Source organism: Maniola jurtina, chromosome 7 (genome assembly GCF_905333055.1).
Source record: "Maniola jurtina chromosome 7, ilManJurt1.1, whole genome shotgun sequence".
In the NCBI taxonomy this organism is placed as follows: Eukaryota; Metazoa; Arthropoda; class Insecta; order Lepidoptera; family Nymphalidae; genus Maniola; species Maniola jurtina.
The window spans coordinates 13,887,071-13,910,500 of NC_060035.1; the positions used below are offsets into that span (position 1 = coordinate 13,887,071).

General features: G+C 36.6%; 1 protein-coding gene and 1 long non-coding RNA gene across 2 annotated transcripts in view; both read left to right on the forward strand.

The window, feature by feature from the left end:
• The window catches only part of LOC123867106, a 42,736-nt gene that overhangs the window by 17,302 nt on the left and 2,004 nt on the right, over nucleotides 1-23,430 (forward strand). Inside the window, exons 6-12 of the mRNA XM_045908990.1 lie at nucleotides 1,618-1,774; nucleotides 8,655-9,291; nucleotides 14,404-14,563; nucleotides 19,966-20,067; nucleotides 20,821-20,958; nucleotides 21,789-21,872; nucleotides 23,251-23,407. Coding sequence (XP_045764946.1) covers nucleotides 1,618-1,774; nucleotides 8,655-9,291; nucleotides 14,404-14,563; nucleotides 19,966-20,067; nucleotides 20,821-20,958; nucleotides 21,789-21,872; nucleotides 23,251-23,407 — 1,435 coding nt within the window. The remainder of the gene's footprint in view (nucleotides 1-1,617; nucleotides 1,775-8,654; nucleotides 9,292-14,403; nucleotides 14,564-19,965; nucleotides 20,068-20,820; nucleotides 20,959-21,788; nucleotides 21,873-23,250; nucleotides 23,408-23,430) is intronic.
• LOC123867109 lies at nucleotides 1,863-6,044 on the forward strand. Its single transcript, XR_006796328.1, has 2 exons — nucleotides 1,863-1,931; nucleotides 5,907-6,044. It is a non-coding gene; the product is annotated as an uncharacterized LOC123867109 (long non-coding RNA).

Below are 23,430 nucleotides of genomic sequence, written 5' to 3' on the forward strand. Positions count from 1 at the left end.
TCGCCCTGGGTGTACCTTGGCTTCTTTAAGCAAATTTCTCCATCGGCAGCGGTCAGATCCATTAAATATATCGTATGAATTACCTAGGTTAAATAGGTAAATCCTTTACTATTGTCATCGTCACTCATATTTTACGTACTTTGTAATGAATTGTTATCTAAGTCCTAAACCATCCTAAACATGTTGTATATCTTTTTGAAATTGCCTATATTATGTGCGTTCCCATCATCTTCTTTTTCTTCTCGTACCTCTCCACTATTGGAGATTGGCCGTCGTCTCGTCATATTAGTTTCCTATCTTTCGCTAAATGGAAAAATTGTGCTACGTTGGCTATCCCAGTCCATTCTCGGATGTTGCTAAGCCACACTTTCTTCTTCTGCTTACCGACGCTTCCCGCTATCATGTAATTTTTTTGAACAATGGCAAAAACGCATTGAAATCTACCAAGACCAAAGTTCTCATTGTTTTTGTACAAACTTTCAAAAACTGAAGGATTTCGATTCGGCGCGTATTTTTTTAAAGGGTCTCCGTCACTCGCTCCACACAAACGTAGTTCCAATTTAATTTAAATATTAAGCAACCAAAGTCCATGAAATTTTGCAGACATATTCTAGAAACTAATATCTATTGCCTGTGGTTTTCCAGATTTCTGTTAAAATATTTGGTTTCAAAGTTTCAAAAAAAAAAGATATTAGTTTCTAGAATATGTCTGCAAAGTTTCATGGACTTTGGTTGCTTAATATTCAAATGAAATTGGAACTACGATTGTATGGAGTAAGTGACGGAGAGAGCCCTGTTAAGTGAATTGCGATTTGAATTCCTTCAATCAATCAATCGTTTATTTCCACTAAATGCAGGTTTACAAAGTTACCTATTACAGTTATTTATTTAGTAGTATCACCACATTTGCCGTAGCGCGCAAATATTTACCTAATATAAAATGCAAGTAGGTATAAAATTTTATTACGTAGTCGAGAAAAAAATGTTAAAAATGTGCACTGCTGAGTATATTCAATTAAAGATTAAAAGTCCGAAAATTAAAATTCAATAAGTAAACTAGATTAAATATGTCACAATGTCACATATCAAATTATAATTATTACCTGTAGTAAATTAATAAACAAATAATAATTTATAGTTAACAGAATAATCACATCAAGTCAATACTAATTAAGATACCTTAAAATAATCCCTTGAGGGACGTGTGGTCTAGTTATGACAGCGCATGTCAATCGATTGGGATCGTTAAGCAACAATGTCTCAAATCGGTAACTGGATGGGTGACCGACTTCAGAGGTCCGATGGCCTTTTCGTTTCCTCCGTGCCTCGGAGACCACGTTAAGCCCTCGGTCCCGGTTATTATCACTAACATCTGATAATAACTGTAAATTAACCTAAGAGTCGAAATTCGTTCTCTTAGTCGAGTTGTATGCGGAAACATCTGGGGTCCCACCGTATCGTTATCCCAAGAGAACTCCTACCGTTATAGTATTAATTGAAAGGGGTCACGACCTTCAGTAATGAGGAATACGAATATAGAAAGAGAGAGAGAGACCTTAAAATTATAATTGTATTTGTGTATTCCTTTTTTTTTCTAACAAAACTGTTATTTTGCAGGTAAAGTGAACTCTCTCTTCGGGTTGGCGGAGGCGATGATGCCTCTGGTCTACGGCCCGCTGTACTCCAGGGTGTACATGGCGACTCTGAACGTTCTGCCTGGCGCTGTCTTCCTCTTGGGGGCCGGTATGACCGTCCCGGCTGTGGCAATATTTGGGTAAGTTGTGATCTCTGTTCGGGCTGGTTGAGGTTATGTGGCCTCTGGTCTACGGTCCGCTGTACTCCAGGGTGTATATGGAGATTCTAAACGTTATGTATGGCGCTGTCTTCTTCTTGGGGGCCGGTATGACCGTCCCGGCTGTGGCAATATTTGGGTAAGTCGTGATCTCTGTTCGGGCTGGTTGAGGTTATGTGGCCTCTGGTCTACGGTCCGCTGTACTCCAGGGTGTATATGGAGATTCTAAACGTCATGTATGACACTGTCTTCTTTTTGGGGGCCGGTATAACTATCCCGGCTGTGGCCATTTTTGGGTAAGCTGTAACTGAAGTTCTTAGTCCGCAAAATCTTTAGTGTTGATTTATTATATGGGTCACTAATTTAAAAGATCCGGTCAAGAGCCAAGAAGCAAGTGCTCGCATACGAAGGGTTCCGTACCGTTATACAAATTAACACTTTTTTGTGATGTAACCAATTCAGATTTTTCTCTTTACTTGTGCTATAAGACATTACCATCTGCCAAATTTTATGATTCTAGGTCACCGGGAGGTACCCTATAGGTTTTGATTCTCTTGACGGGTTTTGATAGACTCAAAAGATAGACAGACCATGAAGTGATCCTATAAGGGCCGCTTTTAAGGGTTTTTCCTTTTGAGGTACGGAACCCTGAAAACTGCTAAAGAAACCTGATAATAATTTTAAAATGTATGTTCAACGATAATATGCCCCTTCCTCCTTTTCTCCGAAGTTTGTAAACCATGGGAGAACTTTAAATGTAAATAAAATCTTATGGACCTTAGTCTGAAATAAAAGGTTATTTATTTATTTAATTAATTAATTTATTTAAATAATTATTTCAGAATTGTTTTTGAGGTGGTAAACATGTTATATTTCAAACTAAGGTAGTAATAACAGCATTACGGCCCAGCAGTTAATCTCAACGGATGCTAGCTAGTTGCGAAGGAAGTATTATGGTGCACAAGTAATATGTGCGCAAACCACGAGCAAACACAAGCGCAGTCTTCATTCCCTCACTCTCATATTCCGATGGGACGGTCCTTCAAGTTAGTCACGAGCTTGACTTGTACTTGGCCAGTTTTATTTACTTTTGAGCGCGGGACCTCTATAAGCAGACCTGGCCGAAAACCAGAAATATTATGCGAACATGAACCAGAATAACTGCTATTATTATATTTTCATTTTATTCTATTCAACAGCTGGTTATTAAATATTGTGCAATATGAAATGGCCTTATACTCTGCAATAATAATAATACTTGTTTTACATTTTTGTCTCGTAATTTATTTAATTTCTGCATAAATAAATAGGCTACGCTTAAAACTATACCTATTATATAACGTCGATCCTATAAAATTAATTTGTTAAGTATTAATTATTTATGAGTATTTTTTTTGTATTTTTGCATAGAGATTACAATATAGGGAAGTATATTACACTTAACGCTTCTCTCCTAATAGAATTTAGATTCTGACCAAGATTGGCTGAAAAGAAGATATTTTTAGGGTTCCGTACTTCAAAAAGGATAACGGAACCTTTATAGGATCACTTTGTTGTCGGCCTGTCTGTCTGTCTGTCTGTCTGTCCGTCTGTCCGTCTGTCCGTCTGTCCGTCTGTCCGTCTGTCCGTCTGTCAGTCGGTCGTGTCTAAGTTACCTACCTGCCAAATATCATGATTCTAGGTCAACGGGAAGTACCCTATAGGTTTTCTTGACAGACACGACGGACGGGCGGATGGACAGACAGACAGACAGACAACAAAGTGATCCTAAAAGGGTTCCGTTTTTCCTTTTGAGGTACGGAACCATAAAAAGTAATTTAAAAAATAATTCATGAACAAATAATTAGTATTTTCAATTGAACCCCTCCAAACCCACCCCTCCACCAAAACCCTCGGTGCGCGAGTCTGACTCGCGCTTGGCCGGTTTTTTGTTTAATCAGAATCATACTACATCGCTGCGGGAGTTGTAGTTGTTTTGATTTGATCCAAACTGCGCTTGATGAAATATCAAGTCGCGTTTCGTGTGTAAAGTATGTTTGTACGTACCAGTAGTCATGTTTTAATATTTTTTGTTGTTTCTTGTTTTTAACAGGGCTCTCTCCGTCACTCGTTTCATACAATCGTAGTTCCAATTTCATTTGAATATTAAGCAACCAAAGTCCATGAAATTTTGCAGACATATTCTAGAAACTAATATCTGTGTCTGTGATGTTTTAGATTTTTCTAAAAATATGTAGTTTTAAAATTACAGGGGCTCAAAGATTTGTATGAAAATTTTTAAGACCGCGTAACTTTGAAACCAAATATTTTAACAGGAATCTGGAAAACCACAGACACAGATATTAGTTTCTACAATATGTCTGCAAAATTTCATGGACTTTGGTTGCTTAATATTCAAATGAAATTGGAACTACGATTGTATGAAACGAGTGACGGAGAGAGCCCTCTTAAAGAGTTCTCTTAATAAACAAATACATAAATAAAAATATTTTTTATTCAACTAAACTTTTACAAGTATTTTTGAATCGTCAAATGCATCTACGAGTAACACTGGATTGCCTTTCCTATCAAAAGAAACCAGCAAAGTAATCAGCGATTGCTCTTTTAACAAAATATACAATATCATGCCATGTTAAATTTATAGTAGTAGACCGAAAAATTGTGAAAAAAATGGAGGAGGCCTACACTCATAGAGAGGAACTAAAAAGGCTATAATAAATAAATTATTATGCCATGTATAAGAAGTAATTGCAATCCCGCGCATTGACGGAACGAGCTGCAGGTCAAATTCACGCTCTTTATCATTTACATAATCTTCGATTGTGTAATATGCTTTTTTCAGGAGCATACTTTTAATAGCAATTCTAAAGGCAAGTCCAAAATAGATTGCGGAAGTTGTATAAAAAGGTTCTGCCCATTCCCATAAATTACTTTTAGACTTTCGTGAGGTGGAGCGTAGGAGTCGCAAGCTTATTACGGTTTCTAGTTTGCCTTATGTAGATCACTAATTTTTTTGCAATTAACAATATTTTGTCTATCAAAAATTACGTTGTTATAAATATATTGCGAGGCTACTGTAAGTATACCTATTTCCTTAAATTTGCCTCGAAGGGAATCTCATAGTTATAATTATGAACTGCGCCTATCGCCCTTTTTTGTAAAACAATTTTTTTTGCAATATCTGCCGCTTTATAAGACATGATACTACGAAAATAAGCAAAATATACCATTTTTGCAGTTAGTTTCCTTGCTAACAGCGTAAACGGCAGAGCTCAGTTTGTCAGCAATAGTTGATATATCGGTGTCGCATTGTAGCTTCGCATGTAAGGTTATCCCCAGAAATACTGTAGTCTATTTTATTTTTCAATATATCATTGTTTATCTTTAGATTAATATTACTTGTGGTCTTAGTAATGGACAATGCAAATTCAACGCAATTAGTTTTTTTTAGCATTTAAAAGTAATTATTTACAGTGAACCAGAGAGTTACCTGAGACATGGCACTTTTTATGTCGTATAAAATTGTCCTTATTTCTATTGAATTAAAAAATCAAAGACGTATTGTTAGTAAATAGTACAATATCGCAAGTATTTTGGACGAAAAATGGTAAATCGTTTATATATACCAAGAACATAAAAGGACCTAGAATAGAGCCTTGAAGGCCACCCATTAGTGAGGCTGATCTGGATCGTTACGTCGTTCACACATACTCTTTTAATACGGTTGCAATAAGACTAAGCGTAGTGTCTTTGATACCATAGTGGCTCAATTTAACTAAGAGTCTCGTGCGCAACGCAATCGAATTACTTAGGTGCATCACAAAAATACCAATAGCATTCTGTGAGCTCTCCCACGCATTGAATATAATATGCTTTAACAGCAATGCGGCCTAGTGCTTAAAATGTAGTAGCTTATTTAGATTAAATGCCGAAGCAGTTGGTTGAGCATGATTTTCTCAAATATCTTACTGAGTGTTAGCAAAATGATTAAAGTCATAAGTTCTCATAAAGTAAAGTAATCTTAAAGAGGCTTTTGTCCAACAGTGGATTTTGGATTGTTGATTATGATAACGATGTTAATCATTATAATGACGATGATCATGTTTCATTCCAGATGGATGTATTTCGAGCAGCGCGAGGACAATAAGCAAGTGGAAGAAATGGAGAACGTAAATAAGGACGTTTAGTGATTTTTGATATAACCTAAAACTAATTTACAGTGACTAAAAATGCATTAAATAATAAAACTTGAGATTGTCTTTCATTTAGATATCCACGCTGAAATTTCAGTGGTTTTAGAGCCTTGGCTAAGTGAACCACCATAGGTAGTAGTAAGTACTATCCATTTATATTGACACTAGTCTTAATAAAAAATAATCAAGACATTATTGTTCGGAAAAATTTGCGAACCAGTACCCCCAGTCTTGTCAGTTGTCACGCAGCAAGCACTTGGCGCTTAGTGTTTTTATCTACAAGTGTAAATTAAAAATTTATAACACCTCCGACAAGTGAAGGTAACTAGAAAAGAGCTGATAACTTTCAAACGGCTGAAACAGATTTTCTTGGATTATAGCTAAGAACACTCTCGATCAGGCCACCTTTCAAACAAAAAAACTAAATTAAAATCGGTTCATTAATTTAGGAGCTACCATGCCACAGACGGTTACACAGATACACACGTCAAACTTATAACGCCCCTCGGGTCGGGGGTTAAAAAAAAAACGTTTTTTTTTTCAAAAATAAAATTATTTGAGTTTTCCAAAACAAACAACTAGTGTTATAGTCATTCACTTAGCCAAGCCTCTAAAACCACTCTTTCTCCGTGTATATTTTCACCCTAATCGGATATTGACTTTCACACTTATGCCCTTCTATAGCCTTTGTATATTGTTGTACTAGCTTATTTCCGCGATTTTGTCCGCATGTATTATTAAGTATTTAATGATTAAATATTTAGAGATTGAAAAATATCCTTGCTTCATTCAAGTATTGGGATTTTTCTCAACGCATCCCTAGAAGATTATATCCTTTCAAATGTCTAGATCCATCGGCTTAGGCTGTGTGTTGTCTGCCGTTCTATTGTACTTCACGCCAAAACCACTCACACTTTACTAGGTTCAGTTCGATCTTCCATGGAGTGCTGTTGCCACCTCTGGGATGGATCTGCTAAGTACCAACTTGATGCATAATAGATCGCCAAGCCCAAAAAATATTGGTGATCAATCATTAACTCAGGCGAGAATGCTTACAACACCGTCGCAATATCTACAACATCGTTGCAATATCTACAATATCGTTACAATATCTACAAAATCGTGTCCACAACACCATCGCAATATCTACAACATCGTCTCTACAACACCTTTGCAATAACTCCAACATCGTCTGTACAATACCATCGCAATATCTACAACATCGTCTGTACAAGTACCGTCGCAATATCTACAGCATCGTCTCTACAACACCGTCGCGATATCTACAACATCGTCTCTACAAAACCGTCTCAATATCTACAACATCGTCTGTACAACACCGTCGCAATAACTACAACATCGTCTCTACAACACCATCGCAATATCTACAACATCGTCTCCTCAACACCGTCGCAATATCATTCCACATCGTCTCTACAACACCGTCCCAATATCGACTGCCTATCAGTCTTCTATCGGGTATATATTGGAGAGTGGACTCAGGAAGTCCACAATGTTGTTCCTCCTTCACCGTTCTGCCATAGAATGTCGAGAAATTGTGAGCGTTGGCATCCTTTTGTGGTTAACATCCAATCTACTCGCACGAAGCATTTTTACTCAACGTTTCTGATACGAACCACTAAGGTCTGGAATGCCCATTTGGCGGCCGTGTTTCCGGCCGCGTATAACTTAGGTACCTTCAAGGCAAGAATGAATAGGCATCTTCTGGGCAAGTGCTTTCCAACTTAGATCTTATCATTGCTTTCTTTAAAACATGATTGTCGTCAAGCGCAAGCCTATCATATAATATTCTTATAATATTAAGAAAAATCCTCATTTTAATTTTAGGTACTAGACCGCTATTTCGTCCACGTGGACTTAGGTTTTGTTGAAACTCTTCGATTTTCCGGGATAAAAAGTAGCACAATGCACATTTCTGGGCAGCAAGCTATATTTGTACTAAATTGCGTCAAAATTTAAAAGATCCGTGAAAAGGTAACAGACAGATTTTTCGCATTTACAGTATTAGTATGGATATAAACATGTTAGGATAGCAAATTGCAACTTTATTTATCCCATTGCATATAAACAACATGTAGCATATTTTTCTCAAAATGCTTCAATGAATGATGTTAGGTAAACAAAAATACGGAAATCAAAAATAGTATACTTATATGGAATAATCAACTTTTAATGTTTAGTCAATTATTGTTCTTAACGTAATTTCCGTATTTATATATGTGGTGTACAATTTTGAATATTGGCACTTTTATCATAAAAGGACGTTTGCGTTTTCTACGACAGACAATCGACTGCTAGATACTCGTATGTATTGACGCCTACTTAGTTTCGCGAGTTCTCTTAGTGAGTGTTTGCGTCCGTAACACTTTAAAACATACTTTGAATAATACAAAATAATTAATTTTTTAAAGACTTCACATGTGTTAAGCGTGATTAATAATTGATTAAAACAGTAAATTTTCCCAAAAAAAAAATAACATAATGGATAGTGGAAACTTGAAGAATTCCGCGGGAAATGCTGAAGAGCAGCAGCCCTTGAAGAACCAATCCAAAAATGGTATACCAAATAAAACCTATTGGGAAAAATTTCAATATGTGAGATCTAACATATCAGTCGAACCCGTTGTACTCTTCTTCGTGTTTCCCAGCATTCTCTCTATGCTAGCAACACAGAATTTAAATTTGGATAAAGCGTGCAGGGTTAATCTCCAATTTGACGAGGCCGTGTGCAATAATTTAAGATTAAGAAAGCGGGAGAACCTAACTTTCGAAGAGGATGAAGTACAGAAGTTAGTAGCATCAGTGCAAGCTTGGAAAAGCGTAATCCTCACACTAGTTCCTACAATTTTAATGCTGTTCATCGGAGCTTGGAGTGACAAAACTGGGAGGCGGAAAATCTGCATGCTCATGCCAATCTTTGGGGACTTTATGGCTTGTGTGCTTAACATGGTTAACACGTATTATTTCTTTGAAGTCTCAGTGGAGTTGACTGCTTTTATGGAGGTCATATTCCCATCGATCACTGGAAGTTGGTACACACTATTACTGGGCTGTTATAGCTACTTGAGTGATATTACCTCGAAGGAAAGCAGGACTTTCAGGTTAGGGATATTAAGTCTGTGTATGACGGTTGGTTTTCCCATCGGCATGGGTTTAAGTGGGGTGCTGTTGAGGTATACAGGGTACTATGGGGTGTTCTCAGTATCGGCTATGTTCCAGTTTATGAACTTCTGTTACGTGATTTTTGCCATCAAGGATCATACGTGGCTGGACTCCAAAGAAAAGGTTTGTTCTGATTTTTAATCCATGCTATAATGTGTCTGTTTGTCTATAGTGTGTTCTGTCTGTCTGTCTGCTAGCTTTCACTACAGAGTTAGCTTACACCCCGGGGACATAGGTTACTTTTTATCCCGGAAAATGAAAGAGTTCCCACGGGATCCTTAAAGGCCCATCCGTTGAACCGCTTTATATATTTGGTACAGAGGTAGCCTGCGTAACTACTGAAACTGACAGGCAATTTTTTAGCCCGGAAGATCAAAGAGTTCGCGCGGGATTTTTAAAAACCTATATCCACGCAGATGAAGTCGCGGGCATCATCTAGTCTAGTCATAAATAATTCGGCAGAAAGGATGTATCATAAAACTAGTTGATCAGCCCCAGCTTCGCTTGAGTGTTTTTTTTTTTTTATAAAAATGGTGAAGGGTTGGAGGTGAAGAGGAATTTTCCAAAATCCTGATACACATAGGTACATTTTAGTTTTTACCGAAAGCCCAAATACTAATTTCCATTGATATAAGTACGTTGAAAAACAAGTCTTTCATACAAATATTCATTTCCTATTTAATCCTCCTTTGTAGAACTTTCTTAAATCATGAAATATGTATTTCCTTATTTTTACCGATTACATACCTAAACATCAATTTTCATGGATATAACCTGAAAAATTATGGTTTTCATACGAATTTTGATCCCATGTAATGTCCAAAACATCTTTATTCTTTATTTATTTGCATTCATGTCTTACATCATAATAAACAACTTAGGTATAATATTACAACATGAAGCCCCGTCAGGGCGCTGCAAAATAATTAAATATAAATAAAATGTCACGTAAGTATATAAAAATAATAAAATAAAAAATGTTATGGAAATTTCTTACTAATTATGTCCTATTAATTATATTATTAATAAATCTTAAAAAAGTATCAATAAATTTTTAATTCTTTCTTAGTCAGTGCTTATTTAAAAGGAATGAATGAATGAATGAATATACTTTTACTGTACATCCCAAAAAAAACACATACAAAGCAAAACAAAGAGACCTATTGTCAAAACTCGGGTTAGAACCTCAGCGATTTAAAATGTGCGTTGATAGATAAGTCAGCCAAGACAAATATTTTCCTATACAGTAACTGTAGTGTATACATATTATAATGTCCTTCCATCTAGTTTGTCTGTCCGTGTGCGCTAATCTTAGAAATAAATTTAAGGATTCATAAGACTTTCACCAATAGATACTTAGACTCTGCAAGAAGACCTAAGTGTATCTCTACACAAAATATTACACATTATCTCTACATATAATATTTAAAATAAAGTCGCTTCCCGCATGAATGTATGTATGAACGCATAGATCTTTTAAACTACGCGATGGATTTTAATGCGGTTTTCACCAATAGATAGAGTGATTCAAGAGGAAGGTTTATATATATAGTTTAATATTGTTTTGTGTTTGTTGAAATATGGAGATAATAATTGTTCAAGGTGTCCCTACACCTTGCGACTTTCATCGAAAATTAACTAATATTGTAAGAGAAAGGTAGGATAAACTCAAAAACTACACAATCAATTTTAGAAATTCTTTCACCTATACAAAGCAACATTATTAATATTTTGTATAAAAACCAATTAATTATTTATTGTAGATTATTACACAGAAAAAAGAGCTATACGTGCGAAGCCGGGACGGGTCGATAGTGCATAAATATTATAAGTGTTTATTTTGTCGAATGATTAGCTCGGCTTTAGGCACAGCGTGCGGCTTTGGGATGGGTATGCTAATGTGTTAATAATAAATAATATAATCGAGTGTCGATAGATAGATTTTTTATTTATTTATTTTTTATTCAGATACATGTTAAACTTAACTCTTGACTGCAATCTCACCTCGTGGTGGGTGATGATGTAGTCTAAGATGGAAGCGGGCTAACCAGGAATGGGTATGGCAGTTTTCAGTAAACCTAAATAGCTTGGCGGAAGGGTAGTAAATAGCCACGGTTGAAGTCTCCCACTAGACCGGACCAGAGAAATTATAAAATTCCAATCCCTTGCCGGGAATCGAACCCGGGACCTCCCACTAATAAATGTAGTATACAAGTAGGCGTTATTTTGCGGAAGTCCATATATACAAGGAACCAAAAGCTTAATTTGCTATAGTCCACCAAACCAAACAAATCTGTATGGTGCAACATGCAGCCTGCGACATGCACCGCCTGCCCTCCCACTGATAAACATGCATGCGGGCGGTGCATGTCGCATGCTGCATGTTGAACCATAGAGATTTGTTTGGTTTGGCGGATTATAGCAAAATTATACCCACTAATAAGACCACAGCGCTTACAACAGCGCCAGGGAGGTTGTCAAATAGATGTAAAAATTATACGAAATAAGTAATGGATTTAATTTACAAATTAAGAAAGTTTTGATAATGTTATTTGATTAGTTTTCACATCAATTAGCAGTTCTATCACTGACGCCAAATTTTTTTGAAAAAAAAAAAAATTCTATTCCTGTTTCTATCTATTGTACGTATTATCTTTGTTCTAGTAATTTATTTATTTTGAACCAAAAGGAATCAAAAGGAAACGTCTAGTAGGTTTTGTTCAATTAATCAGACATAAAGATAATAGTAATAATAATTGAGATAACAAGAATGATGAGTGTTTCAAAAGGAAATGTCTAGTAGGTTCTGTTCAATTCATCGGACACAAACGTAATAGTAATTGAGATAACAAGAATAATGAGCTAATGCCAGAAATTACTATATCACTAAGGGCCAACGCATACATACAGAGTTTTTATGATGACAATTTAAACTCAGTTATATGAATGGTGCTATAATATTTTGGTTGAAGAATCGTTATCAAAATCTAGCGATCCGCCGCAGCATCGCATCGTATTTTAAGGGGCATGAGACGGACCTGCCCGCGAAATTAAAATTTAATTTGGTTTTTCGCAATTTGTAAACTAATATGACAACGTAGGCTTCATGGTCAACCCATTTCCGCCCCACTACTGAGTACGGGTCTCCTCTCAGAACGAGAAGGGTTTAGGCCATAGTCTGCCACGCTGGCCCAATGCGGATTGGCAGACTTCACACACCTTTGAGAACATGGAGAACTCTCAGGCATGCAGGTTTCCTCACGATGTTTTCCTTCACCGTTAAAGCAAGTGATATTTAATTACTTAAAACGCACATAACTGAAAAGTTAGTGGTGCGTGCCCGGGATCGAACCCCCGACCTCCGATTAGTAGGCGGACGTTCTAACCACTAGGCTATCACAGCTTATAGCATCGCATCGTATTTTAAGGGGCATGAGACGGACCTGCCCGCGAAATTCAAATTTAATTTGGTTTTTCGCAATTTGTAAACTAATATGACAACGTAGGCTTATGGCATTTTAATTGCGACATTGGCAGTATCATCCTCACAGGTTTATATAAAAATCTTTACTTGAAAGGGTCCAGTTTAAGAAATTGATTCTTGTATCGACTATTCTTACAAATTAGTCGATACTAGAATTAATTTCTTAAGAAAAAAGAGTCTTCCACCTTAAGAGAAAATTGACAAAGAAAAATATTTTTTTGTCTTCTTTAGTCACGTGATCGTAAACGACAGTGATGGTTGGTGATGTAAACATTTGCGTGTGGAGTGTGAGTTTCGTACATAAATACAAGAAAGAGACGTCACATTAACATTCGTCGTCGTGTCCTACGAATAACGCAACTGTTGCATTTTCAGGAGGCCTACTTTTCATAGTTCGCAAATTATATCCTACAGTTTCCTTAGATAATAATCTTTCTTTTTAATGGCGAAGATCGTATGAAAATCCGTACAGTACCTAATTTCTGATTGGTGCGAACAAAAATGAATTTAGCAGGGGGACTTTAATCACTATCCATACACATCCACCATCACTACACATACTCGGTGTAATCAGAAATCAGCAAAACGAAGACAGACTGTGATAGTACTGATGATCACTGATAAGATACCTTAAAAAAACTACGAAAAGAAAACTAATAATCCTATATTTTTAAAAAAGTTCACAATATATTGTAAAAAACATCTGACTGGCGTTAGAGGTCAACGAACGTTCCATAAATAACTCACTCGAAGACAATACCGCGTCGTTGGCGGCTGGCGGGGCATTAACCCGAGTTTTGCACGCTATACAATGCGAGTTTGAAAAATACTAAATCATTAAAACTACAAGATAAGGCAAATGGTTATTGGCATTGGATTGTCTTAAGAGGGCTCTCTCCGTCAATCGTTTCATACAATCGTAGTTCCAATTTCATTTGAATATTAAGTAACCAAAGTCCATGAAATTTTGCAGACATATTCTAGAAACTAATATCTGTGTCATCTAAATACCTGGAGAACGAGATTTTTTATAAAATAAAGTCATGCGGATGAAGTCACTGGTATCAGCTATATTGTAATAACATTGTGCAAACGCCGTGCTTTGACTCCACTCCTTTCTGCCGGTTTGCGTTGCGCCTTAACCTGTAGTGGAGCTTGCACTAGAGTCTAGTGACTAGACTATTGATAAAATATACTATGATGGATGTGTGAATAAAATCGACGCATTGTATTTCAATAATATAATATGCGTCTGTGCTTCGCTCTGCTTCGGTGGATCTTTAGGATGCATTTCTACTGAAGCAAAGCGGTTTTAAAGAACATTTTCGAAATCTATAAAAGATATTACATCAATAGGTTTTAAAAAGATTTCACGACAATATTTTTTAAATGTCAAAAAATAATATCAAAAATTACGGAACCGCTAGGATATTCAAACCTTGATACCCAGAGAGAGGCGAGGTTTGAATAGGTTCTTGGACTGTAGTAATAAAATGATGTGCATGATTTCTAGCACCATAAACAACCTTCTTTATTCTAATCAACCGCTATACAAAACATCAAATCATTTTACTCCTTTTTACTCCTGCAGCCCTAGGCCCTATTCTGCTGGTCCCGTAATTTTTGATAGTATGTACCTTTCTATTAGTGTTGGTAAACGTTATGATAAAATTACTATTATTATATAGATTTCTTAACCATAGATTCCTCCGACTCTCAACACTACTAGATGTTCTCAACAATACTTTCAGAGAAAGAAGACTATATGCATTGGATTTTTGATGGAATTCTTTGACTTCCGGAGTCTGAAGGACACATTTCAGATTGCGTTCAAGAAGGGCGCTAACAACCGGAGACTGAAGATATGTATGGTTATGACAGTGGTGTGCCTGACCTTTGGACCCACGTGGGGTATGTATTAATCAAGTTCGATATATTATATAGGATTGCCAGACGTCCCGTATTTCAGGGTATAATAATACAGAAACGCGTAATTTACACAAGCACAGGTCTTTATTCCCTCACTCTAATAGTCCACACAATAAATAGTTCACTCTTGTTGGCCTCCTGGCGACAGATCGTATGACATCGAATGAGCCAAATATCGATTTTATTGTACTTTACTTTATGAGTACTTTCATTTGATAAATTAATAATTTTATATATTATTTTTGACAATTCAAATCAATTTTTAAAAATAACCTTACAGAACTTACTATCAGCAATATGATTTGATTTGATAACAAATACTTATACTTATGTTTACCAACACAATATACCTACCTACTCAGTGCGATGAACTTAAATGATTAATCTCTTGAAGTGAAGTGTATTATTGATTTATCTGTCTCGAGGGTCTAGTAGCTAGGTTGGATGCAGAATGTAGATCATGTGGTCTTGGGTTCGAGTCCCTGTTCGAGAAAAAAATTTTGGGGGTTTCTCTCCAGAAATTCTCAGCAGTAACCCGAAGTTGGGAAGCTGGTTGTGTATCTCCCCCGCACCTCTCAGAACGCCTTTGGTCCTGAGATTGAGCTCTCTCCTATCGTGTTGGATTTCCGTCCCATCTGACCATGAGTGTGAGGGATAAGAGAGTGCGCCTGTATTTTAAATCTACATTATACAACTATCAACTTTTTATCTAAAAAAAATGGATACTATAAAATAATATAGTCGAAATATTAATATGTAGATTGTAGAATGTAGGTATTGTTATTTTGAAAAAAACTCAAAAATCAAATCTATTGAACCAGTTTAACAAAAATTTTTAAAAGTTGAATTAACAAAATTCAAAAGTACAAGGACCGAGCTGTGAAGCAAGTTTTTGAAAAAACAACATATTTTAGTAACTGATGTGTTTTTACCCGACTACGGCAAAGCCAAAAGGAAGGGTTATGATTTTATTTTAGCAGTCTATGAACTCGTATGTACGAGTATGTATGTATGTAGGTTTGTGTTTATGTGTGTTCCACCACCTACTACTGAGCCGATTTTGATGACTACATCAAAATCGGCTCAGTAGTGTCAGGGTGTCAATCGATCGAGTGATCAATCATAGACAACATGGTAGGTTCCAAGTAGATTATGCTCGCAACTTCGTCTACGTGTATTTATGTTTCTTACAAATCCCGTGGGAACTTTTTGATTTTCCAGGATAAAAAGTATATCCCGGGGTGTAAGTTATATCTGTATGACCCAAATTGTGCGCGGGTAAAGTCGAGTTCAAAAACTAGTAAACCGTATGTAGGTATTACACTATGTGTTCTTGACATTATTAGATAGGTTTAGGAAAGTAAATATTAGGTATGTTCAAACAAATAAATACATAAATAGATATCTATTGAAAGTTTCAATTGGTGTAAACAATAATAAAATTATTATGTGTGTGATTTAGATAATAAATAAATGTGTACACAATGCAGTAGGTACTTATATAATATTATGCTGATCTTGTTATCTGTGCATTGAACCTACCACTCGATCATACACGAGTATTTAAACCGACTATAAAAAGATGGGAATTCTCTAATTCAGTGCGATTTTTAGGGTTCCGTACTCAAAGGGTAAAAACGGAACCCTATTAATGTCACTCTGCTGTCTGTCTGTCTGTCTGGAAGATGTGATATTTAAATTTAAGCTATTATAATTGCTTAAAACGCAAACAACTCGAAAAGTAAGAGGAAGGGCGACGTCTCTAACTACTTACTAGCATAGTTCACGACAGTAAGGGAATTTTTAACAACATGTCAAAGCTCCGACGTCACTGGCTGGCGTCAAATTTTAGTACATTTGACGCCGGTAGCCCTAATTTAGCCCTATTTGTCTTTGATTTCACGTTGCCATAGCCTAATATCACATCACACTTATCACACTTAATATTATAAAGGCGAAAGTTTGTATGTGTGTGTGTATGTTTGTTACTCTTTCACGCAAAAACTACTGGACGGTTTTGGCTGAAATTTGGAATGGAAATAGATTATCCTGGATTAGCACATAGGCTACTTTTTATCCCGGAAAATTGAAGAGATCCCACGGGGTTTCGAAAAACCTAAATCCACGCGGGCGAAGTCGCGGGCATCAGCTAGTTTTACATATCGTCGATTCTGGGGCTCGCTTACAGTAGAATGACAGCTACAATGTCACAATCGCAATCACCTCTAATTGGTTGACACTCGCTGCCTATTGGCTACAAAGCATTGTTGCAACAAGAATACCATAAATTCAGCCAATCACAACAATTGCGATTGTAATAATGATTGATGCAGGTTTTTCCGAATTGACCTACATGATCAAACCGAGAGTTCCATGACTTTAGTTCACTCTGCCACTAGGCTATTACCGCTGTCAGTGACAACGTAGGTGACTTTGTATAAATAGAATCATAGTTAGTAGATTAAAAGGTTGCACTCAGGAAAATGCAGGTAATAAAAGTTAATTAATTAATGTATGTATTGTACTCGCACATACAATCTACGTAACATAATTACCTGTTTAATATTTTACTGGCTTGTTTTTGCATGCCTGTATGCATTTTGTATTATAAATCATTTTAACTAATAGCGTTGTGATATATATTACTTTGTAGGCTAAGAGATGGTGCACAAGTAGGTATCTACTAATGATAAAATATCGTGATTTTATTTGTTTTATATTAATTATCTAGTTTTTGTATGAGAGAAGCCTCTACAATGCGAGTTAAAGTGATGCCTTAATATATCGGAGAATTTCTCAAAGGAAATGATAAGAATTGAAAAAGAAAATCAACTTTATGGGCTTTTAGTTATGCTTTATGAGTTACGAGTTACTTATTAGGATGGTCTGTCTAGTCAAAAGCTGATTTATTGAAATTGAGTTTTGAGCTATGACCACGGGCACACGTCGAATAAACCAAAGGTATAATAGCAATATGTTGACGGTTGGTCGTATGAATAGTTCGAATAATAATCTCGGCATTTCCAAAGATTGCCAAGGCCCTAAACCAACTGCATAATACCTACTTTGAACCAAAAATTTAAAAAAAATTATAAGAACATAAAAGATAATATATAATATAATAAAATAACTCACGATCGTTTGAACATTAAAATAAAAAAATATTTTAAAACATAATAAAAAGATATTGCTTCGGTATAGTTCTGTAACCCAGTTTTGCATAACAAAGTAGACCTGTAAAAAATTAAAAGTCATTTTGTTGCTTTTATAATACTCAGTCGAGAAACATTTAGTGTCACCAGCTCTTAGACTAGACGGGAACATTTTGCGCTGTAACTCCATTACTGTCAGCTCAATTCAGTAATTGACGCTCCTCGAAACACTCTCATGGATTGAAATGAATGAAAACGGACAGTTCCAGCCTTTCACTGCGTTTTATACGCATTTTATACCTACTTGCGTGCAACCAGTTCCAGGTTTCAAATGGCTTTTTAAATATATTTTTAAAATGATCTGTCTCTCTCTGCATTGCTGAAATCGTGACCCATTTCATTGTTCTTCTTACTAGTATTAAAACTTAAAAGTAGCCGATGCCCGCGATTATGTCCGCGTGGATTTAGGCTCTTAAAAATCCCGGGTGCAGCGTGTTGGACCGATAGACCTTGGGGTACCTAACTCTCAGGTTCAACAAATTAACAATCTCCTAATTTCTTCGCGTAGAGAGTCAAAATATGGTACCTACCATCGAATCAAGAATAGTTATAGAAATAGTAAACGCCACGCAGACGTAGGCCGAGGTCCGAGACGTTAAACGGACCATGCGAAAGAAGCACTCGACTTTGGCATCTACTATGCTTGTCACGCGGTGGACTTGTCATTATAGCCATAGGATCAAACGTTATCAGAAAGGAACGACAATTATTATCAATAATGAGGAGCGATGCAAGGAGAAGGAGGAGAAGAATAGAAATCGCAGTGGCAGATTGTTGTCACACAAAATATTGACAAGTGAAACATCTTTAAAACAGACGTATTTGGATAACGTTACAGTTTACACATTGCGTTTGATGCCAAATACTTGTGTATTGTTATAAAAATAGTGTTTCTATAGTGTGGGTAGCTAAAAATCGTCAGAATGCTGTCTCGCTATTGAAGAACAGCATACCATTTCTATTACATTATTTAGATTTCTGTGGAGAGTAGGTACTCATCAAATATACAGCACACAAAAAATCCAATCTATCCCCTATGAATTTTATACGTGATTTTCATTTGATGTTCATTTTAAATTGCACGGCGATATAAAACATTTAGTCCCATCACTGTGGAACAAATATGATACTGGGAGAGCACTTTCGCAGATTTCGCCCGTTTTGATGGATGGATGATTTTTAAGGCGAATTCTCACCGGCATTTTCTTAATTATTTTTTAACACTCCACGCTGAAATATTATAGTGAAATTGTTTTTCTGTCGTTTGGTATATTTTAATGTTGTGAACTCAGAATTTCCTCCTCTTTCATTTGATATCCAACTCGATACAATAGTAAAAAAATTTTGGAGGCCCCCACTTGTTTTGATGTAACATCCATGAGGTCAATTTTTTTTCGTATAAAAATAATATAGCCTATGTCAATAAAACCTTTACAACAAATTAATTGACACCTCATTAATCAAAATCGGCCTAGTCATTTAGGCGCTACGATTGAACACACAGAATCTGGATTCAAACATACATACATAGACTGCTAAAATCATAACCCTTCCTTTTGGCTTTGCCGTGCTCGGTTAAAAACTCGCTTAGCGACACTGCCTTGGCGGTCAAAACACGCAGTTTGTGCAGAGATTAATTTTAATGTATGTCAGGCCAGTCGCTCATAGCACAGTGACAAAACTATCACAACTATTATCGCTTCTTGCTGCTCGCCAACTTGTATGTCTAGTTTTAAGCTCAATTCTTTTCTCGCTAATCGTCGGCAGTCGGACTACGTCATAGTAGTATTCACACACATTTAAAAATAATGTAATAGATAACGGCCACCACGATTAAATTGATGATTTAGACTAATCGATATTTTGCCCAACTTACATGGGTCTTTGTCACGATGGGACTTTAGTGCTGCGAGAGATGTAGTACGAGCTGTCATGGACAGTAGCAAACTACACGCTTTTTTGTTCTTTTCGCTGAAACTTCACGAGTTATCCAGCAAAATACTCATGTATGTTGCCGTTATTATTATATTGTAACAGCTTAATCGTGGTATGCAATCGTTATCTAGAGTGTAATTATGTCGTAAAACCACGAAGAAGCCTAATGTCATAAATTTAAATGATTGTATAAAGTACTGTGAGTATCCGCCTTAATGGACTTTTTAACTTTTTCAGGTGAACTGAGTATAATGTATATTTTTGCGCGATATCGCTTCAACTGGGACGAGGTGAAGTACAGTATATTTTCAACATACAATCTCGTCGCACACGCTATAGGTGGGTCCACTTTTTATATTTTTTAGGGTTCCGTATCTCCACAGAAGAAAAGGAACCCTTATGGGATCGCTTTGTTGTCTGTCTGCCGTCTGTCAAGATCAAACCTATCCTATAGGGTACCTCCCGTTGAGCTAGAATCTTGAATTTCGACAGGGAGCAATGTCTTATAGCACAAGAACCTACCTAATGGGAAAAATCTGAAAACAATCACAAAAAAAACGTGCTATTTCTTGTACGAGTCCAACTCGCAGTTGACCGTTTTTTCACCTTACTTCAAATTTTCATATTGAGGAGCTGGCAAACAAAATGGTGCAATTACACTTCTGATCATAATACTAATTTTTCTTTAATCCGGATGTTGTTGGTCCAATGCTTAATAAATAAGCAAATCTGAACACTTTCCAAGCAAAACGGTCACTGAAAACGATGCGACCCAAACTGTATCTAGTAGGTAGTACCTACTGAAATTGAGTCCAAAATTCATGATTTCGAACACTGAATCCGAACTTGAACTAATTTATAAGCAAAACGGCCTAAAACTGTGCTAAAATTGAGTATGAAGTTCGTGATTTCGATCAAAACGGTACAGCTACTATAGAGTTACAGCTTTAAAATTTGAGTTTTTTTCCTGCTTTTATTTCGTGCAACACCGTTACACTTTGACTTATGGAATACGGATTTGTCGATAAATCATTTTTAATTTCAGCCGAAGCTGCCATAATATAAGTAAATAATATTTTGTTACTGTTTCAGGCACAGTGTTTTCCATCACCGTGTTCAGTAAGAAATTAAGAGTAGATGATTCGGTACTAGGAATGATTGCCGCGACCAGCAAGATTGCTGGTTCCGTGCTGTTGGCGTTTGCGAAAACTAACGCCGAAGTTTATTTAGGTAAGAACCTAGGCAGGAAACTACTTATGGGGATGGGTTCCTAACGAGTCACACCAAAACGAGTAACAGTGTGACTCGTTGGGAATTTTTCGAGATGTAACGCGTAAAAAATGAGAACTCACCCGCCATTTTAACTTTGTGTCAACTTTCATGTCAAAAGTACGATTTTAGTCCTTATTTTATAGATGAACCGTACTTTTGCCATGACAGGTGGTGACACATAATAGAGTTAAAATGGTGAGTGAGTTCTCATTTTGTACGGACTATAAATAGCGCTTTACTGAGGAGGCTTCTGAGGAGGCTGAGGAGGAGTGGAGCGGTGCGGGCGGGTGACAGTTGTCACAAGTTGACGAATCACTGAGCTCTCTCGTCACGTTATCACACCCCTCCCCCACCGCCCCACTACTTCCCGTTGAACTAGAATCGTGAAAGGCGGGTAGATAGGTCTTATAGTACAAGAAACGGAAAAAATCGGAACGGAAAAATTTGTGGTTACATCTCAAAAAAAAAAAAAATTAAAAATTCCTGTTTCAATTTTTAAAGTAAGATAACTATACCAAGTAGGGTATCATATGCAAGCGCTTTACCTGTACATTCAAAAACAGATTTCTATTTATTTTTTATGTATAACAGTTTTTGATTTATCGAGCAATATGTCGGAAAAAATACCCCAGTACGAAACCCTCGCTCGGTGCGCGAGTCTGACTCGCATTTGGACGAGTTTTTTTAATGAACAGTAGAAGTTTCCGTGATAGTCCTATAAAAATTTCTGGATCTAGCTCCTTATCATATAATAATATCATTATCTAATGTGACATTTTGTCTTCCAGTACCATTAGTGCAGATATTAGATGGGACGATGACAATAGCGCTGCGGTCTATCGCCTCCAAACTAGTTTCTCACCAAGAACTCGGTATGTTTAAATGGCTAACTTGATTAACTTAAATCTTTAATTTATAGTCTGATTTTTAATTCCGCGGAATTCCAAGGTTTTTTAATATTACCAGAGATAAAATAGCTCCCACAAATAAAGGTAGGTACTTAATAAATTCAAATATAATACGGCTATAATATAGGTTATGGCTTCTAAGGAATAAATTTTGGTATTAAATTATTAATTAATAGAACACTGTTTCAATTTCAAGTTACACATTTTATTATATAGATGTAGAGAAGTAGCTATACATGTGAAATGCAAAAAATAAAGAAATAAATATTAATGTCGAAGAATTAATGTGTGAGAAAAAAAAATCAACAGGCCAAACCAATGTAGGGTGAGGATTTCCATTTTAACAGATATACGGCTTATGGCTTTTTATGTTGGCAGGGATTTAGGGTAATAGGATAAAACCGATGGTAACCCTGTTTTTCATACAAATAAATCTAACTAAAGTCTAAAAGGACATCTGTCAGAATTCCAACGAATTAAAATCAGATTATAGGTAATTGCTTACATTTTCGTTTAAATAAGTATCATCATTATCATCATCAACCGATAGACGTCCACTGCAGGGCGGTTTCTTGTAGGAATTCCACTCGGCAGGGACTTGCGCCGCCTGAATCCAGCGGCTTCCTGCAACTTGTTTGATGTCATCTGTCCACCTAGTGGGGAATCTCCCAACGTTGCGCTTCCAGATGCGTGGTCGCAATTTAACGCACCCTGACATCTCAGCGTCTATTAGTTCTTCGAACTACGCGCCCTGCCCATTATCTCTTCTTCAGCTTCGCAACCGGTAGAGCTGTCAGTTTCTCTGGATCTCTTACAAATTTCCTTATTTCTGATTTGATCACGTAGAGATACTCCAACCATAGCTCTTCATCACCCACTGAGTGACTCTGAGCTTTCTTATGAGGCCCATAGTTAGCGACCATGGATCGGATCACACTTAATATTATAAAGGCGAAAGTTGGTGTGTATGTGTGTATGTGTGTGTGTGTATGTTTGTTACTCCTTCACGCAAAAACTATTGGACGGATTTGGCTGAAATTTAGAATGGAGATAGATCCTGGCTTAGCACATGGGCTACTTTTCATCCCGGAAAATCAAAGTGTTCGAAATTTCGAAAAACCTTAATCCACGCGGACGAAGTCGCGGGCATCAGCTAGTACAAAATATCACTGGCAACACGCCAGTGTAATTTAAGAATTAGGTTAAAATCATTATTGTAATCTGTTTTGGTTGTCAATAAATAGATAAATAAATAAAAACACGCACTGTTCGAAGTCTTTCCTCAAGCACTGAGGAATTTTGTCAATATGTGTCCGGTTAAATCAGGTTATATTTATTTCAGGCAAAGTGTTTTCCCTCATCGGCCTAGCGGAGACAATGATGCCTCTGATGTTCGCGCCCCTCTACGCGCGCATCTACATACTGACTCTGCACATTCTGCCGGGAGCAGTGTTCCTGGTTAGCGCCGCGGTGACTGTACCCGGCCTTGGAATATTCATGTGAGTTTAAGTGTGGTGTCACG